Source organism: Natrix helvetica (genome assembly GCF_964273705.1).
Source record: "Natrix helvetica genome assembly, chromosome: 1".
NCBI lineage: Eukaryota > Metazoa > Chordata > Lepidosauria > Squamata > Natricidae > Natrix > Natrix helvetica.
In genome coordinates, this window is record NC_138548.1 from 277,376,920 (window position 1) to 277,393,946 (window position 17,027).

The 17,027-nt window shown below is 39.1% G+C and overlaps 2 protein-coding genes across 6 annotated transcripts in view; both read left to right on the forward strand.

The window, feature by feature from the left end:
• Positions 1–17,027, forward strand: part of FNIP1 (folliculin interacting protein 1) — a 543,489-nt gene that overhangs the window by 140,052 nt on the left and 386,410 nt on the right. The gene's annotated exons all lie outside the window — the stretch shown is intronic.
• RAPGEF6 (Rap guanine nucleotide exchange factor 6) overlaps positions 12,104–17,027 on the forward strand; it is a 168,077-nt gene continuing 163,153 nt past the window's right edge. For 2 of the 5 annotated variants that reach the window (XM_081936494.1, XM_081936497.1), the window contains exon 1: positions 12,106–12,852. In XM_081936494.1, coding sequence (XP_081792620.1) covers positions 12,784–12,852 — 69 coding nt within the window. In that variant the 5' untranslated portion in view covers positions 12,106–12,783. Of the gene's footprint in view, positions 12,853–17,027 lie in introns of all 5 variants that reach the window. The other 3 variants (XM_081936498.1, XM_081936495.1, XM_081936496.1) reach the window with 3 other exon arrangements.

Consider the following 17,027-nt stretch of genomic DNA (forward strand, 5'->3'; position numbering starts at 1 on the left):
ATTTTAACCCCCCCCCCCTAAAATCTGTTTAGTTTCTGGGGATCAGAAAAGGGAAACTGCAAAGGAAATGATGGGGTATGAAATGCTAAAAGGTTACAGGAAATCCCAAACTATATTGGGATGGGATTGCCTCTGGGATTCTTGGTTAGTATTGGCAAGCATCCAGGGCAGTCAAATATGTTTAGAAACTGTTTTTAACACTGAAACCAAGAAAACAGCATCATATTTAGTGAAAAAGGAGGACAATTTCTCAGTGAAAATGCAAGGTATTTATGTGGGTTGTTGTACCCAGCAATGCCAGCCTCTAGGAAAGGCATGAGGAAACTCATGCACAGCAATTATTTGCATGGTTTCAATGTTTCTTTACTGCAGGCTAACTCTGCCCACTGCCCACTCAACCTTCCATCCTTCTGAGGTCAGTAAAACAAGGAGTCAGATTGTTGGGGCAATATGCTGACATTTGTAAACCATTCAGAGAGTGCCATAAAGCACTATGAAACAATATATAAGTTTAACTGCTATTGTTATCTTTACTGGACTATGGCAGTTATGGTCAAGATCATGATTATTCCCCAAATCTGTTTGCTGTCAGAGATGTCATGAACTACTCTGCGTTGGCAGAGCTAATAGAAAAAGTGAACACATATGAATATAAGAATTGCTGCTTACTAGAAAAAAGTTTATTATCTTTTAAAGTGAGAAGTTGCAGTTCCCACTTATCTTTGGTTAATGGAAACTTTTATACATGTAATAGTTCTAAAGGTACTTTTCCAAAGGTCAACTGGACTTTTTTTTTTTTTAGAATCTCCATAGACTTTTGTACTCATAATACAGTATTCACTACTAGTAGGAGCACATTAGTCAATGTTTGATCCAGGTAATTAAAACCTCCAACAATCTGAAAGTAAAGTCCATATTCCATCTATAACCCATATATTTTTTTTAATTTTGAGGACGTCCTCAGTCAGCTACAATTTGTGTCAGTATCTTTTTCAAGAGTAGCCATGTTGTCTGAGATTGAATTCCAAAATATATGGAGGGTACCAGATCTTCCATTTCTGGCTTAGAGGTGAAGGGAAATTTCAACTCAGCCATGAAGCTCAGTGGGTGACATTGGGCAATCAGTCTGTCTTTACTTGTTGTGAAGCTAAAACGAGGCCACTTGAAGTTCCTTAGATAAACAATATAATTGCTATGAAATGAAAAATATGAGATGCAATCATATAGCCACTTCCCTAATCTAATGCAACCCACACCATGAATTATGAAACAGTACAACTATGAGTTGACTATACCGGCTGGCAATTCTGGGTGTTGTCTGTATGTATCTTGGGTGTACAAAGCCGGAGAAATCTGCTATTCACATTTTATTAAGGGTAATTTTCATTGAGAACACATGCACTAAACTGTACTGAAAATGACTTTTTAAAAATTTAAATTGTAATCAGGGAAATTGGCTTAAATATGAGTTTTGCGTTTTAGAACCACAATCCTTTTTAATTATAAACTCTGCATTTATAATGGGAAGTTTACTTCATGGAATAGTAGTTTTATTATTTTACTGGAACACACAAATACAAAAAAAGTATTTATTTGCTTCTTGAAAAAGCCATGCTGGAATTTGGAAACCTATATAAGCACATGACTGTAGCACATAACGTTCTGATATTCAATCCATTTTTGCCTTACAGCTGTAAACATTAAAAAATGTTGTCAACAGAAAACCACATCTAATTACCAATAATGGCAAACAATAGGAATCCAGTTGATTCAGCTGCTGTTTCTTAACAAATACAGACCAAATAGAATGTTTAATAGCACAGGAGTCACCCCATGATCCTCTTTCAACACATTTTCATTAATCATTCAGAATTGTTGGGGCTGAAACTTTAAAAGAGCACAAGGAAGTTCATTTTACAAAGAGTTATTTTACTCACCTTCTATATTGGTACTGTACTCCATTGTTATCTTCCCATTCTTGTTTGTGTTCCTATGACTGCTGTCATTCATTCATATAAGGATGGCTTATAGCAGACAGTGAGTTGGTATCAGAATTTAGAAAAAACCCACTTGTTTGTTTAGGAGCAATTTGCATCATTTCATCGACATTTAAAATTAGTTTGAAAAAAAAAAGAATTGTGCATCTTCTTAATTGTGGTACTGCAGTAAGAATTATCCAATGCTTTTCAGCACTCTACTGCTAATGGAGATGTCAGACATAAGGGAGAGGTTTTTTTTAAAAAAAGATAATAGAACATTTGTAAAATAATAGACTAGTGTCTTTTCCATACAGATTGGGCAAAAGAAGAATCCAATAGATGAGAATATATATAGTGCAGGGATGAACTGTGAAGTCCCTGGTGCTCTCTGAACTTGGTTGCTTGTAGACAATCTTCATTACAACAAGATTTAAATAAGCACAAATCCCACACTCACTAGACAGATGATGATAACTGTTCAGGTAATGAAACATCTGCAAGCAAACAACCAAACTCAGAGAGAATGAAGGTCTGCATAAAAGAGGAATCATACAAACTGAAATAGTAAAATGAAGTATTCCTATTTTAATATGAGGGAAGGACTTCACTTAAAAATATGAAGAGAAAATATAGTGTTGCATATAAAAATAAAATACTAACTATTCCATTTAGTTAAGTAATGTTTACATACTGCCTCAGCCTCAGTGGACAATAATTTCAAATGTTCAATACTGTTGCAGTCTTAACAAAGTCATATCAGAAAAAACAACCAGATAAAAATGGCACCCTCCTTTCCCAATAAGCATCAAAAATTTGCTTGAAAAAACAATTTTTCAGAAGCTCCCTGAAAGGTTTAGGGCTAGGTTTAAGGGAGGAGGTAAAGTAAATCTTCAGGACATGTTTGATACAGTTCTAGTTGCTAGCAAGAAGACTTGTCTTCTGACCCTACCTCAGCTTTATATGGAGGTAACATCCTGAACTATCCCATCTTTGATGACTAAGAGGAGGGGCAGACTCATTTGAGCACTAACTTATAAAGGTTTTATAGGTAAAGCTATCAATCTACTGGCGGCCAGTGTACCATAAATAATGAAAAGATGTCATTTCTGTAGTAGAATATACCTGCCAACTAGCTAATACATTTTATACCAGTTGCAGCTTCGAGGGTTCTCATACAGAATGCACTGCAGTAGAAATCCAGCTGTATGCGCTGGAGCATGAGTCATCGTTATGAATGCGTTCTGGTTTAGGTAGGGCCATAACCAGCATACCAGTTGAAGCTGGTTAAAGGCCCCTTGGCTATAGGCTCAATCTGCTTGTCCAACAGGAGCTGCAAGCCCATGAGTCTTGCCAAGCCACAAAGCTACTCCTTAAGTGGGAGCATAAACTGGTCTAAAACAACTGGAACCAGTATTTCAGGAGGCTAAGATGCATAGGCTTCCATAGGGAGAAGCAAATGGCACGATGTGCACTTCAACATCACAAGGTAAACTGCACCCTTTGGTATTTGTGTTATGTTACACACAAATAAGCAAGATATGGAGTTTGCATTACAATCTTATGATTCATGTTATTTTGCTGAAGTCTTGGCTTGCTGCCAATGCTCCTACCAAGATATCTATAGACAAATAGCAACTTTAACTTCTGTTTCATCTGAGCTTATTTCATCCTATCCCGTTCCTGGCAGCCTCCAGAAACAGGGTCTTCATAGCCTTTCCAGCCTAGTAACTGAGTGTTATAAGCATATCGCTCAAAACTAGCCAATGGATGAACTTTGCTAGGACTTTTACATACAGTGGGGCAAAAAAGTATTTAGTCAGCCGCCAATTGTGCAAGTTCTCCCACTTAAAAAGATGAGAGAGGCCTATAATTGGTATCATAGGTAGACCTCAACTATGAGAGACAAATGTAAAAAAAAAAACCAAACAATCACATTGGCTGATTTGGAAAGAATTTATTTGCAAATTATGGTGGAAAATAAGTATTTGGTCACCTACAAACAAGCAAGATTTCTGGCTCTCACAGACCTGTACCTTCTTCTTTAAGAGGCTCCTCTGTCCTGCACTCATTACCTGTATCAATGGCACCTGTTTGAACTTGTTATCAGTATAAAAGACACCTGTCTACAACCTCAAACAGGCACACTCCAAACTCCACGATGGTGAAGACCAAAGAGCTGTCGAAGGACACCAGAAACAAAATTGTAGACCTGCACCAGGCTGGGAAGACTGAATCTGCAATAGGCAAGCAGCTTGGTGTGAACAAATCAACTGTGGGAGCAATAATTAGAAAATGGAAGACATACAAGACCACTGATAATCTCCCTTGATCTGGGGCTCCACGCAAGATCTCACCCTGTGATGTCAAAATGATCACAAGAACGGTGAGCAAAAATCCCAGGACCACATGGGGGGACCTAGTGAATGACCTGCAGAGAGCTGGGACCAACATAACAAAGGCTACCATCAGTAACACACTATGTCGCCAGAGACTCAGATCCTGCAGTGCCAAACGTGTCCCCCTGCTTAAGCCAGTACATGTCCGGGCCCGTCTGAAGTTTGCTAGAGAGCATTTGGATGATCCAGAAGAGGATTGGGAGAATGTCATATGGTCAGATGAAACCAAAATAGAACCGTTTGGTAGAAACACAACTCGTCGTGTTTGGAGGAGAAAGAATGCTGAGTTGCATCCAAAGAACACCATACCTACTGTGAAGCATGGGGGTGGCAACATCATGCTTTGGGGCTGTTTCTCTGCAAAGGGACCAGGACAACTGATCTGTGTACAGGACAGAGTGAATGGGGCCATGTATCGTGAGATTTTGAGTGCAAACCTCCTTCCATCAGCAAGGGCATTGAAAATGAAACGTGGCTGGGTCTTTCAACATGACAATGATCCCAAACATACCACCCGGGCAACGAAGGAGTGGCTTCGTAAGAAGCATTTCAAGGTCCTGGAGTGGCCTAGCCAGTCTCCAGATCTCAACTCCATAGAAAATCCTTGGAGGGAGTTGAAAGTTCGTGTTGCCCAGCGACAGCCCCAAAACATCACTGCTCTAGAGGAGATCTGCATGGAGGAATGGGCCAACATACCAGCAACAGTGTGTGCCAACCTTGTGAAGACTTACAGGAAACGTTTGACCTCTGTCATTGCCAACAAAGGATATATAACAAAGTATTGAGAGGAACTTTTGATATTGACCAAATACTTATTTTCCACCATAATTTGCAAATAAATTATTTCCAAATCAGCCAATGTGATTGTTTGGTTTTTTTTTTTACATTTTGTCTCTCATAGTTGAAGTCTACCTACGATGCCAATTACAGGCCTTTCTCATCTTTTTAAGTGGGAGAACTTGCACAATTGGTGGCTGACTAAATACTTTTTTGCCCCACTGTAGATGTTAAAGAAGAGAAAGCGATATCTCAGCTCACAGAAAAAAATGGAGTGAAGGAAGTGTCAGGAAAGACCTTCCCTTGTCCTCTGGAAAATAAAGGTAAGGAAGGGGAAGAAGTGTTTTTAGACTTCCAAGATTTTGTTACTGTAATCTTACAGTACTAATCAAAATAGGGACTGCCCTATCAAACCCAGCACCACTTAACAGCGGTGTCCCCCAAGGCAGCGTTTTAGGACCCACACTCTTTATACTTTACATAAATGACCTTTGTGATCATATTACAAGCACGCTTCGCTGATGATGTAAAACTATTCAACACCGTGGACAATGCTGTTGCCCTAAAAAGCAACCTTGACTATGTGTCAGAATGGTCAAGCAATTGGCAACTCCAAATCTCAACCAATAAATGTTCTGTCTTACACATTGGCAAAAAAAATCAGAACACTAAATACAAGCTGGGCGGATATGACCTCGCAGATGACCCTCACTCTGTCAAGGACCTTGGAGTACTCATCTCAAATGATCTAACTGCCAGAGCTCACGGTAATAGCATTGCCAAAAAGGCATTAAGAGTTGTCAACCTAATTGTGCAAAGCTTCTTCTCCAGTAAAATTCTACTGCAAACTAGGGCATACAAAACCTTTGCTAGACCAATTCTCAAATACAGCTCGTTTGCCTGAAATATGCACTGTATATCAGATATTAATACAATTGAGTGTTTTCAGAGTATTTCATGAGAAGAGTACTCCACTCTTCTACTCAGAACAGAATACCATATGCCACCAGGCTTGAAATTTTGGGCTTGGAGAACCTAGAACTACGCTGCCTACAGTCTGACCTAAGTGTAGTACACAAAATTATCCGCTACAATGTCCTATCTGTCAATGACTACTTCAACTTCAACTACAATAATACACAGGCAAACAATAGATACAAACTCAAGGTAAACCGCTCCAAACTCGATTGCAGAAAATACGACTTCAGCAACAGTCGTCAATGCCTGCAATGCACTACCTGACTTTGTTGTTACATCCCCAAACCCCCATATTTTTAACCTGTCTACTGTTGACCTCACCCCATTCCTAAGAGGTCTGTAAGAGGTATGCATGAGCACACCAGCATGCCTACCATCCCTGTCCTACTGTCTCCATTTATTCGTACCCATTTACTGTGTTCATATTTTTATGTTTAGACTTATACCTGTTATAACAGGTATAAGTAAATAAAACTAGAATTAGTCCTCTCTAGAGTTAGTTATTTGGTTTCTTGGCTAGACTACCTTAAAGGGCTGACCTCACCGAAATCAAGACAAGTGGAACACTTTAGGACAGATGTTTATCCAGTCTATGGTTGGCAATCATTACATTGTAGAGGAGCCTTTCCACTTCCTCGGGGACCCAAATTTTGTCCAAAGAGCTATTGACAATAAATATGGTAACTCATTCCAGAAGTATTGCCTTACAATGATGTTAAATGTCCTACTTAATGTTCATTTTAACTTTGATATGACAGGTTATGCTGACACAGGAGTTCCTCAAAGAGAAACAGGCTTTTAAAAAATATCCAGGTATATCACTGCATTGTGAGATTCCCTTCTCAAGTGATAAGGCGGATTTTATTTTTGTGATCATTCTTCCAGCTGATGGTGAAACTATTATAAAGTTATACAAACCTGCGCCTCACCTTCTGAAAATAGTTGCATGATACATAATAGAATCTTTGGAAGTAATTTTAGAGAAATAGTATGAATGGCAAAAAACAACCATTATAAACAGGTTAAATTTCCTCACTGATGGTACCTCATATCAGCACTATTTCAGTTAATAATAATCACTGGAAAACATTGAGGACTTGTCTTTTTTTAGGTTTATAAGAAGAATACAGGTAGTCCTCAACTTATGATTACAATTGAGCCCAGAATTTATGTTGCTCAGTGAAAAATTGGTTAAGTGAGCTTTGCCCACTTAACATTTACATTTTACAAATTTTAAAACATTTAACATTTTATGTGTTTTCTAACATTTGTTAAGCAAATCACTGCAGTTGTAAAGTGAATCTGGTCTTCTCGTTTTCTAGTCAGGTGGTCACAAAAGGAGATCACATGACTCCTGGACACTGCAACCATCATAAATAAATGAACCAGTTGTCAAGTTTCTGAATGTAAATCATGTCACCATGGGGATGCTGCAATGGTCAAAAGTGTGAAAAATGGTCATAGGTCACTTTTTTCAGTACCATTGTAAAAATGGTGGGTTGCCAAATTTTTTACTACCAGTTCAGGTGTGCAAACGCTTCTGCACATGCTCAGCTTATGCCAGGGGTGTCCAAACTTGTGAACTTTAAGACTTGTGGACTTCAACTCCCAGAATTCCCCAGCCAGCATGCTGGCTGGGGAATTCTGGGAGTTGTAGTCCACAAGTCTTAAAGTTCACAAGTTTGGACACCCCTGGCTTATGCGCATAAGTGTCTGGGTGGGTGGGCAGATCCTCTCACTACCGCTACTACCGGTTCGGCTGATCCGGGAGCAACCCACCTCTGCGTTGTAATTTTGAATGGTCACTAAATGAATTGTTGTAAGTTGAGGACCACATGTACAGGGGTTTCACATCCTTAACACATTTTAACAATTATTTTATAACCATTCATTAGAATGGTAAAATTCTTTCCTCATCAACAAGATATAAAAAGAGCATAGTTTCAAAACTTTTAGCATGTGGAAAAGTGTGTCTAAAAACTTGGCTTTTTGTGTCAGAAGAAAAAAAATGACATTTTTTAAAATGTAGACCAGTGGCAATGGCAGATTAAGGCTTTGTTTGTAACATGACAAGCATGAACTATGCAATCTCACATATCTCTTTTTTCATATTTCTACCACCATTCAGTGTTTTTATCTGTATAATGCAGACTTGTTTTGGGAAAGAATTAGTAATATTGAATGTACACAGTATAACATAATGCATTTAATGAAAAAAATACATGAAATACTAATCACCCAAAACTACTAATAAGTTCAATAAAGTATTACTAGTAACAAATTGTATGGTTTAAATTGGCAGATTAATGTAGATGCCATATATAAAAATTTTTAAAAAATTGTACAATTATTTTAGAGACAAAACTCAAAGAAATTTGGCCTTTTAAAAAAAGTTCCCTTTGTTACTCTTCTTCAAGATAAGAGTTTTCAATCTGAACAAAGAAACTTCAAAAGGGTTTCAAGCCAAAACCTTTGGGGAGCAAGCCAAGTACAGGTAGTCCTTGATTTAGTCCTTTGTTTAGCAACCTTCACAGTTACAAGTGTGTTGAAAAAAGTTACATATCCATTGCAGTTCCATGGTCATGTGATCAAAATTTGGAAACTGGCATGTATTTTAAATAGTTGCATCTCAAGGTCACATGATCAACATTTGCGACATTCCCAGAGGGATTCCAGCAAGCAAAGTCAATGGGGGAAGTTATATTTGCTTAATAACTGGATGATTCATTTAACAAACATGGCAATTTTTTTCCAGTAAAATTGGTCGTGATTCACTCAATGACTGCATTGCTTAGCAATGGAAATTCTGCTAATTAGGGTCTTGAGGGCTACCTGTAAAACAGTTATCCTTGGGAAACAGTAATATGAAATGTATAATAGAACAAACCCAAAACACGAGTTAGTGTGCTAAGGTTGAATTTCCAACCAAAGCTTAGAACAACCTAGTTCACCCCATACAAAATTTAAAGTTTAATTAGTGTTTTCTAGTGTTCAACTGATTTCCTTGATGAAAAGTTCTCTTTGCTTTAATTAAGAGTGAAGCTGCCACTGCATGGCTTACACTTCAATCATGAATTGCATTCAAGCACGAGACTGACAAAACAAACTCATCTGGAAATGACTAATCCACTGACTTGATCAGGTGTTCTGAGTCTAAACTGAATACGCCCATCTGCCTTATTTCAATTGCTGCATTTTGTGTTCATAAATACTCACAGGTAAGTTTACTCTTGTCTGTCTTCACTCTGGGTCGCACATCACAGTAAACTGTAATGTGGTTTGTTTGGGGCTTGATTTGACATGCTAAAGCATTACACAAAAGCTCAGACACTACACTTTATAGTACTTAATTTCTTTCTTTGGGATGGCTTTTATTTTATGCCAAGCCAAGGAAAAACAGAATGTGCTATAGTTATGGAACAGTTATTGTTGGGAAACAGCAATGTGAAGTGTATAATATAACAAACTCATACTCTTTTTCATACTCTTCACTGAAATGGATTCAAATGGCCTTCCAGAAAGGATGCACGTTATTTTTCAAGCTTACACTTGTCTTTGAAAATACACTGAGCCATACTTTAACTGAAGACAGACCTGGGAGATAAGCTGAATTTAATTAAGTAACTATGGTTGTTTCTGTGTAGTTTAAATGTCTTTCTATAACACCGAACATTCAGTTTAAATTAAATTCTGGAGAGAGGTACACAATATGTTTTGGGGCTCTGGATGAGTCCTAAATACATATGAATTTTTCTGCCCTGTAATAAAGATTTTCTTCTCAGTTCACATGCACATCAGAGAACCAGACTATTAGCACACACCCTTTTTATTTACACTTCATTATCCACATCAAAGCATCAGACTGCTGTTCATATAAATGGAGACATAGCCACAAACACTTCTACCCTTCTATTGACATCTGTTACCATCTTTCTCCCACATCTGCATACACTGCAGATTGCAGGAACCCACAGGCTATAAACCAACACACTGTTCTATGTCCCCTGGCCCATGTTTTTCCCCAGAAATCCATATTAACTCTCAGCGAGATAGCTGAAACCTCTGGCATTTGTGGGAAAAAAGAAACAACTTCAAAACATATTCTTCATCCTGGAGCCATAGACGCTTCACAGTTCTTCCAAAATATTTTCTTCTTTGAGTCTTTGGGTGTTTTATATTTTCTTGGATTTCTTTTCAAAACTTTTCTTTTTCATATAAAACTTCTGAAGTCGTACATATTTTTATTCCTTCTAGTTCTGCCCAAAACAGAAGCAACGAATCAGAGAACCATGTAATCTTGGTACACAGTATCTATGGGTCTGAATAATTTTTTTATGGGTCTGAAAAAAAATGTAATCATATTTTTCCTAGTTACAGAAAGAATCTGTAATAATGAATCAAAAATATGTAAGAGCTGATGGATCAGTTTTTTTAAAAAATGGAGGAACAAATCACTAGAAAGTATACAGAATTTTGAATATTGCCTCTTGCCATCAAATCCATAGCAATAAAACAGAGTCCTGGCTTCATGTACCATACTAAGGCTGCATCATTAATAGGTTTGAGCACACTATAAGAAATGAATGCAAGTTTGAAAAAGCACATCCTGATCTTGGGGGCGGGGGAGGAGGAGGAGGGGGGAAACATGCTTTTAAACTGCAGCACCAACGTTGAATGAAATTTTAGTTGAAAACATGAAGAGGTTTTGTCTCCTGTTGGTTTCATTTGGAAAACTTCATAATAACCCATTGTTCTTTCTCTTGCCATTATTAAAGAACTGCTGTAAACGTGTTTTTAATATTTTGACAAAGGGATCAGTCTGCCAAAAAAAGTCAAGTATCTCAAGCAGGTCCAGTGATACATTTTTAAATCCAGGAGCTTCTCAATAGTCATTAGATCTCTGCAACATCTAATGAGCCGTCTCTGGAGGTGTCAAGAGAACTGCTTCAGCATGGAAAAGTACCCTTAACCAAAAATTTGGTAATGCCCAATCAGGCTCAAGTGGGATTCACGGAAGCTATCGAAACACAATGCTTTAAAAAAAAAAGACTTCTGTTTTGTAAAAGGAACTTTCCTGGAGTCTTTAATAAACTGAAACTCTCCCGAAGATTTGCACTATAGTAATAGCCATGCACACCTCCCTCCAAGCTCCCTCTAGTAGGCTAATCGGCAAAACAAGATCAGCAGGCTGCTATTGATTTAGTGAGCTGACCCATGGAAAAAATGTTAGGTTTGCCCAACCAGGTGCCTTCCAGATGCGTCTGGTCCGCCAGGCCCAGCTATTATAACCGTGCGAGCAATCTGAAAAGAAGCGGATGCGGCGGTTAGCCCGCGGGACTCGGATGGATCTGCGGTTATCCTCTTCGAGCTTTACCGTCCTGAGTCAACTTCCAACATCGTAGGCTGGCAACTCCGGGGAAAGTTGCTCCAGCGGATTGCATCATCGCTCCTGCTCTCAACCCATGCAGGGCTCCCCCATCCCGGGTCCGCCTTCTCCTCCTTCCCTCCCTCACTCCCCTGCTTTTGCAACAACAGCGCGCTCCTCGCAGAGAAACCCGCTCCCCCCCACCGCCAAAGCAACCCGCGTCGCGGGGCGTGCCCAGAAAGTACAGCCGAGCCCCTTTTAGAGAGGCCCAGGGCAATCTCGTCCTCCAACAGCGGAGGACCCCTGAAACGCTCACACACTATAAACCCTCCCCTCAGGCGACGCCCCTTCTGGCTATTCGCGCCAACGGAACCTTTTATACCCCTTGCGCCCCCACCCTCCATAACAGTCTCCGCGAAAGGGGTGGGGCTCCCTTCGGCCCTGCCTCTCAAGCTGAATGACAGCCTGGGCCTAGCCATCCAGCGGGCGTCTTCTGCCTTGCCACGTGACCTCGCAGCCACCGCCCACCCACCCACCCCGTCTCCTGCCCGCCCTTTTGCCCGGCCACCCCCCCCCTCTCCAGTTGAGGCTGGGCTCCTTCCCGAGAGCTCGGCGGTGGGTGGGCGCCTTTGATTGCTTTTCGGGTGCGGGGAGGCTTGCCGCGAGGTGAGTTTCTCGGCTCCTGAGGAGGTGACCCGGCGGCGTTTTTTTTTTAAAAAAACATTCTTCTTTCCCTCTCGCTCTCCAGCCGCTCCGTCCCAGCCGGCCGGACTTGCAGGCACTTCCTGCAAGTGTGGCCGGCTGGGACGTTGCTGTTAGGGAGGCTGCTTCTGGCTCCTAGCAGTGGCGAAGCGGGCGAGTTTGGGACGGAGAAAAGCCAGGGGTGGGGAAAATTCCGCAGGCGAGACGTTGGGGCTCCTCGAGAGTAAGGACGAAAGCAAAGGGAGCCGCAGCCGCCCGGTTGCCGAAGAGGGTCAGCGGCCGCGCGGCTGGCGGTGGATCGGTCTCCAGTTCTCTCGGCTGGCTACGGCCCTCTTTTCATGAAATCTTTGAGTTTGCCAGTTGTTTGGAATTAGTTACGAAAGAAGAAGAAGAAAGGAGGAGGAGGAGGAGGAGGAAGAAGAAGAAAATCTCCAAACCAACGTCATTTTAACTCGGGGGTTTGGCTGGACTTGAAAAGAAGGGAGGAAAAAAAATCGTGCTCCCGAGCTGGTGTATTGTTTTCTCTCGCTCGCTTTCATAAACTTAACTCCGAAGAACTCTGTAATTGGATAACAAGAGTAATAGGATGACATCCCTTATAGATCCCAGGATTAAACTAGCTTTGAGGAAGAAACCATCTGAAAGAACTCAAGAGGTAACTTACTTTCTTTTCGTGTTTTTGCTTTTATGACTCTTGCTGTGCTTGGTGTAAAAGAAAAAAAATTCCAGATATTAATCTGCAGTGTATGCCTACATTATCACAAAACACACGACTGCATTTGTTGTTGTTGCTGAGTTCCTGAATGCAATATATGTATAAACCTGTATAAATGTTCTGCAATATGGCAAACATACTTTAAATTTAGAAAATTGTATTGATAAAAACCAGAACTTTTGTCATTTTGCAACTATTGTGATTTTTTTAAAAAATAGTGTGTCTGATGCATTTTTAAAAACGTTGTTTTAACTCTGATGAGTTTTATAAAAGTGAGGCATGTAAAATCATTACATTTATGGTAAGTGAACGTCCTCTAATACTATAGAATGGATATTGGTGTTGAATGACTAACAATTCTAGGAACATTGCATATTTGAATGGGAAGGAACTCATATGTGTCTGGATTAAAGAGTACAGAATTGCAGTCATTAAGAACAATCTAAATGTTTTGTTGCTGCTTCTGATTTGCAGTGTGCAGGAGGGCAGGAATGAAGGCATAGTCTTTCCATCCACTTTGTTTAAAAAACAAAAAGCTCTTTCTAAGCAGTGGGTGGTAAATTTATTCAGCCCAGCTCTTGAAGTAATCTGTACTTAGTAGGTGTGTGTGTATGTTGGAGAGTGCAGTTTATGAAAATGGTCTGATTCTACCTTTGTTATACTGTCAACTCTCCTTTTTAGGATTTTTGGGGTTGTGTATTCCTAATCTTAAAAAGAAAAAAATTTGAAGACTGATGATGGTCAGAGAGGGCATTTGCTGTGGGCTCTATCATTGTTATCACTTGAAGAAGTCAGAAAATCCTTTCTCTTCTGTGTAAGCTTCATCCATTGGGTTGTAGCATTGGAGTCTTATGATGCCAATATAAATTGTTTGCCAAGTAGATAAGTGTAACTTAATAAGTATGATTTGGTTAAAAATAGTAATGGCCAAACAGCAGAAATTGGCATTTAACGTAACTATGTTAGGCAAATTACTAATAAGATTTCATATTTTCTTAGAATATTTTTTTGACAATTTTGAACTTTTGAATTGTACTGGGTTTTTAGATTATGTGCAGTACAGTAGAGGGAAAGTTCAGAATGGGAAGATTCAGCTGGCTCCCTGTTATAGTTGACCTCAAGGGAAGCAGTAAGCAAAAAATCTCAGTAAGCAAAAAATCCTAAATAAGACCTTTTTTGAAAATCTGTTCAAATGGGACACATTAAATACTGATGTTTCCATGTATTCCTGTCCTTAATACTCGACATTTTGATTTTAAAACTTCGCATTAGATTCCTTCTTTTTAATGCTTCTCATTACTTCCAAAATAGTCTTTTTGGAAATGGTACTTTTCCAAAGTACCATTTGGAAAGCAAGCAAAATGTATAAATGTATTTTATCCAAATTCTGTAACATTCATCCTCAAAATCCAGAATGATAAAATCTTGTTTTGATTTTATCATTCTGGATTTTGAGGATGAATGTTACAGAATTTGGATAAAATACATTTGCATGAAATAATATAAAAGTCCAAACATATATTTAAACAAAACAAATAAAACCAAGTCAGTTATAATTCCAAAAGCCAGAATTAAAACATTAAATTCTATCTTATTGAAGAAATATACTCTTTCGTGAAAGTTATCTGACTTCATGGCATAAGATCAGACAATCTTTGGGCCTTTAAAAGTTGTTGAATTATCTTTATAGATTTGTTTCTGGTTTAGGTTAATTAACTGATATAAGTAAGAATGTTCCAGGAAATTCTGATTTAACACAAACTAGGTATTTCATATTAAAGAACACTGTGAAGAGAGAAGCACATGAGAATACTCTTCCTGACACATGTTCACCATTTCATATTTTTAAAGGAAAGAATTATAAAATATATCTTCCCTAGTGTAAATAAAAGTGTAATTTCATCAGTGTAAGTAGCAGCAATATGCATTATGATTCATCATTACTAAACCCAATAATACTTCTGAGAATCAATCCAGAATTGATGTCCCAATATATTTTAAGAAATAGAAAAGTCTGATCTAGATTCCGAGTATGTTGGGACAGACTTTTCAAACTCTTTTACCTATATTATTTTCTATCGAAATCACTTGTGAAAAAGTTACTTTGAGCAGTTTGCTATCCTAGTTTATTAATTTACTGTTTCAAATAAAAAGGCAATAGTCATAGGTTACTTTGTTAAAAAGGTAAATATTTCCTCTATCCAGTCATGAGCTGTTTAAACATTTAAAATAGGTGTTTTTCAATGTGCAGAAGCCTGAATAAGGCACCTCCTGTTAAAATAACTACCATATATCTTTTGCAAGACTTGGGGGCAGCTGTGTTGAAAGCAATAGTCAGTTGTCTCACATGTGCCTGTTCCTGTGTGTTGTAAAGCACCTCTTTCTAATGGTTTTCAGAGCCCTGTTGCTTGTAATAAGGTGCACACCCCAGGGCATTTTCTTTCCAACTGGTATCTTAGCCAATTTTAGAGTGCTGTACAGGCATCATTTCAGAGTTTGGGTTTCGATGTGAAAGTATTGGTGTGTGTACTGATAAGGATCAGAGTCATTTTGCCAATATTGGATATCTGTCTTAGTGCCTTTGTTTCTAAAATGAATTTCTCCTACAGAATGGAAAAGAACCGCAAAAATGAAAATGCTGTTACAGAAATGCCTGTACCTCTCTATCCTCACCTCACTTTTCAGAAGAAACTAATCATTGCTTAATTTGCTAATCATTAGAAACGTTGCTCAAACTCTACAGAGTGCTTTGCAACATGCAGATGTGTGTCTAAATTATCCCTTTTTATCCTAACAGGAATGTTAAAGCAATTGCATCTTTTCCAAGTTCATGCTGCTGCTTCAGGAGCAAATCTTGGGTGTTATTGCATGCATGTGCACCAGGGGTGGGTTCCTGCCAGTTCTAACCTCTTCTATAGAAGAGGTTCCACAAATCTACCGTGCCGTTTAGAACCAGTTCCAGCTCCCTCCCCCACCCGCCTGTACCACGCTTGCCCCACCTGCCACTCACTGATGGGCTGGCTCCCCAATCGCCCCGCCCGCCTCTAAGAGTCCTATCTAAACCTTAAAATCTTAAAGCTGTCAAGTTTGAACACCCCTGGGTTTTTTTTCTAAAGGGTTAGGGGTGCAAGGGTCTTGTAACTTGACAGCTTTAAGACTTGCGTGCTTCAATGCCAGAGTTCCTGAGCCAACATGACTGGAGGAGGAATTCTGGGAGTTGAAGTCCACAAGTCTTAAAGCTGTCAAGTTTGAACACCCCTGGGGTTTTTTTTCTAAAGGGTTAGGGGTGCTTGTAACTTGACAGCTTTAAGACTTGCGTGCTTCAAATGCCAGAGTTTCTGAGCCAACATTTTGGTTGCTAAGCAAGAGCATTGTTAAGTGAGTTTCACCACATTTTACAAGTTGGCCATGCCCACCCAGTCACATGACTGCCAAGCCACGCCCACCCAGTCACATGGCTAGCAAGCCACTCCCACAAAGCAGGCCACACCTACAGAAGAGGTTCTAAAAATTTTTGAAACCCGCCACTGATGTGCATGTACAGATACTTAATTTCATTTATAGATGCTCCCATATGTTCTGAAAGATTTATTTCCAAGAATTTGTACATTACGTTTTTAGTTATTAGTTTGTAATTGCACTTTATGATTAACCCAGGTACACTAATAACTAAACTAAATAGTCTTGGACTTACAATAGTTCATTTAATGATTGTTACAGTGGCACTAAAAAGAGTGACATTATGACTGTTTTTCACATCCCAGTGGTCATGCAAAATTTGGATGCTTGGCATGTTTATAACAGTTGCTGTGTCCTGGGGTCATGTGATCACCTTTTGCAACCTTCTGATAAGCAAAGTCAACAGGAAAGTCAGATTCACTTAACAACAGCCAGGTTACTAATTTAATAACTGCAATGATTCACTTAATAACTATGGCAAGAAAAATCATAAAATGGAGCAAAACTCACTTAATAAATGTCTCACTTAGCAACATAAATTTTGGGGTCTATTGTGGTCATAGGATTTAGAGAGCTATGCATCTCTAAATGTGCATATACTCCAATACACTTTATATGGATACAAGATAGTTGTGTTCTGTGTTCAATAGGATTGC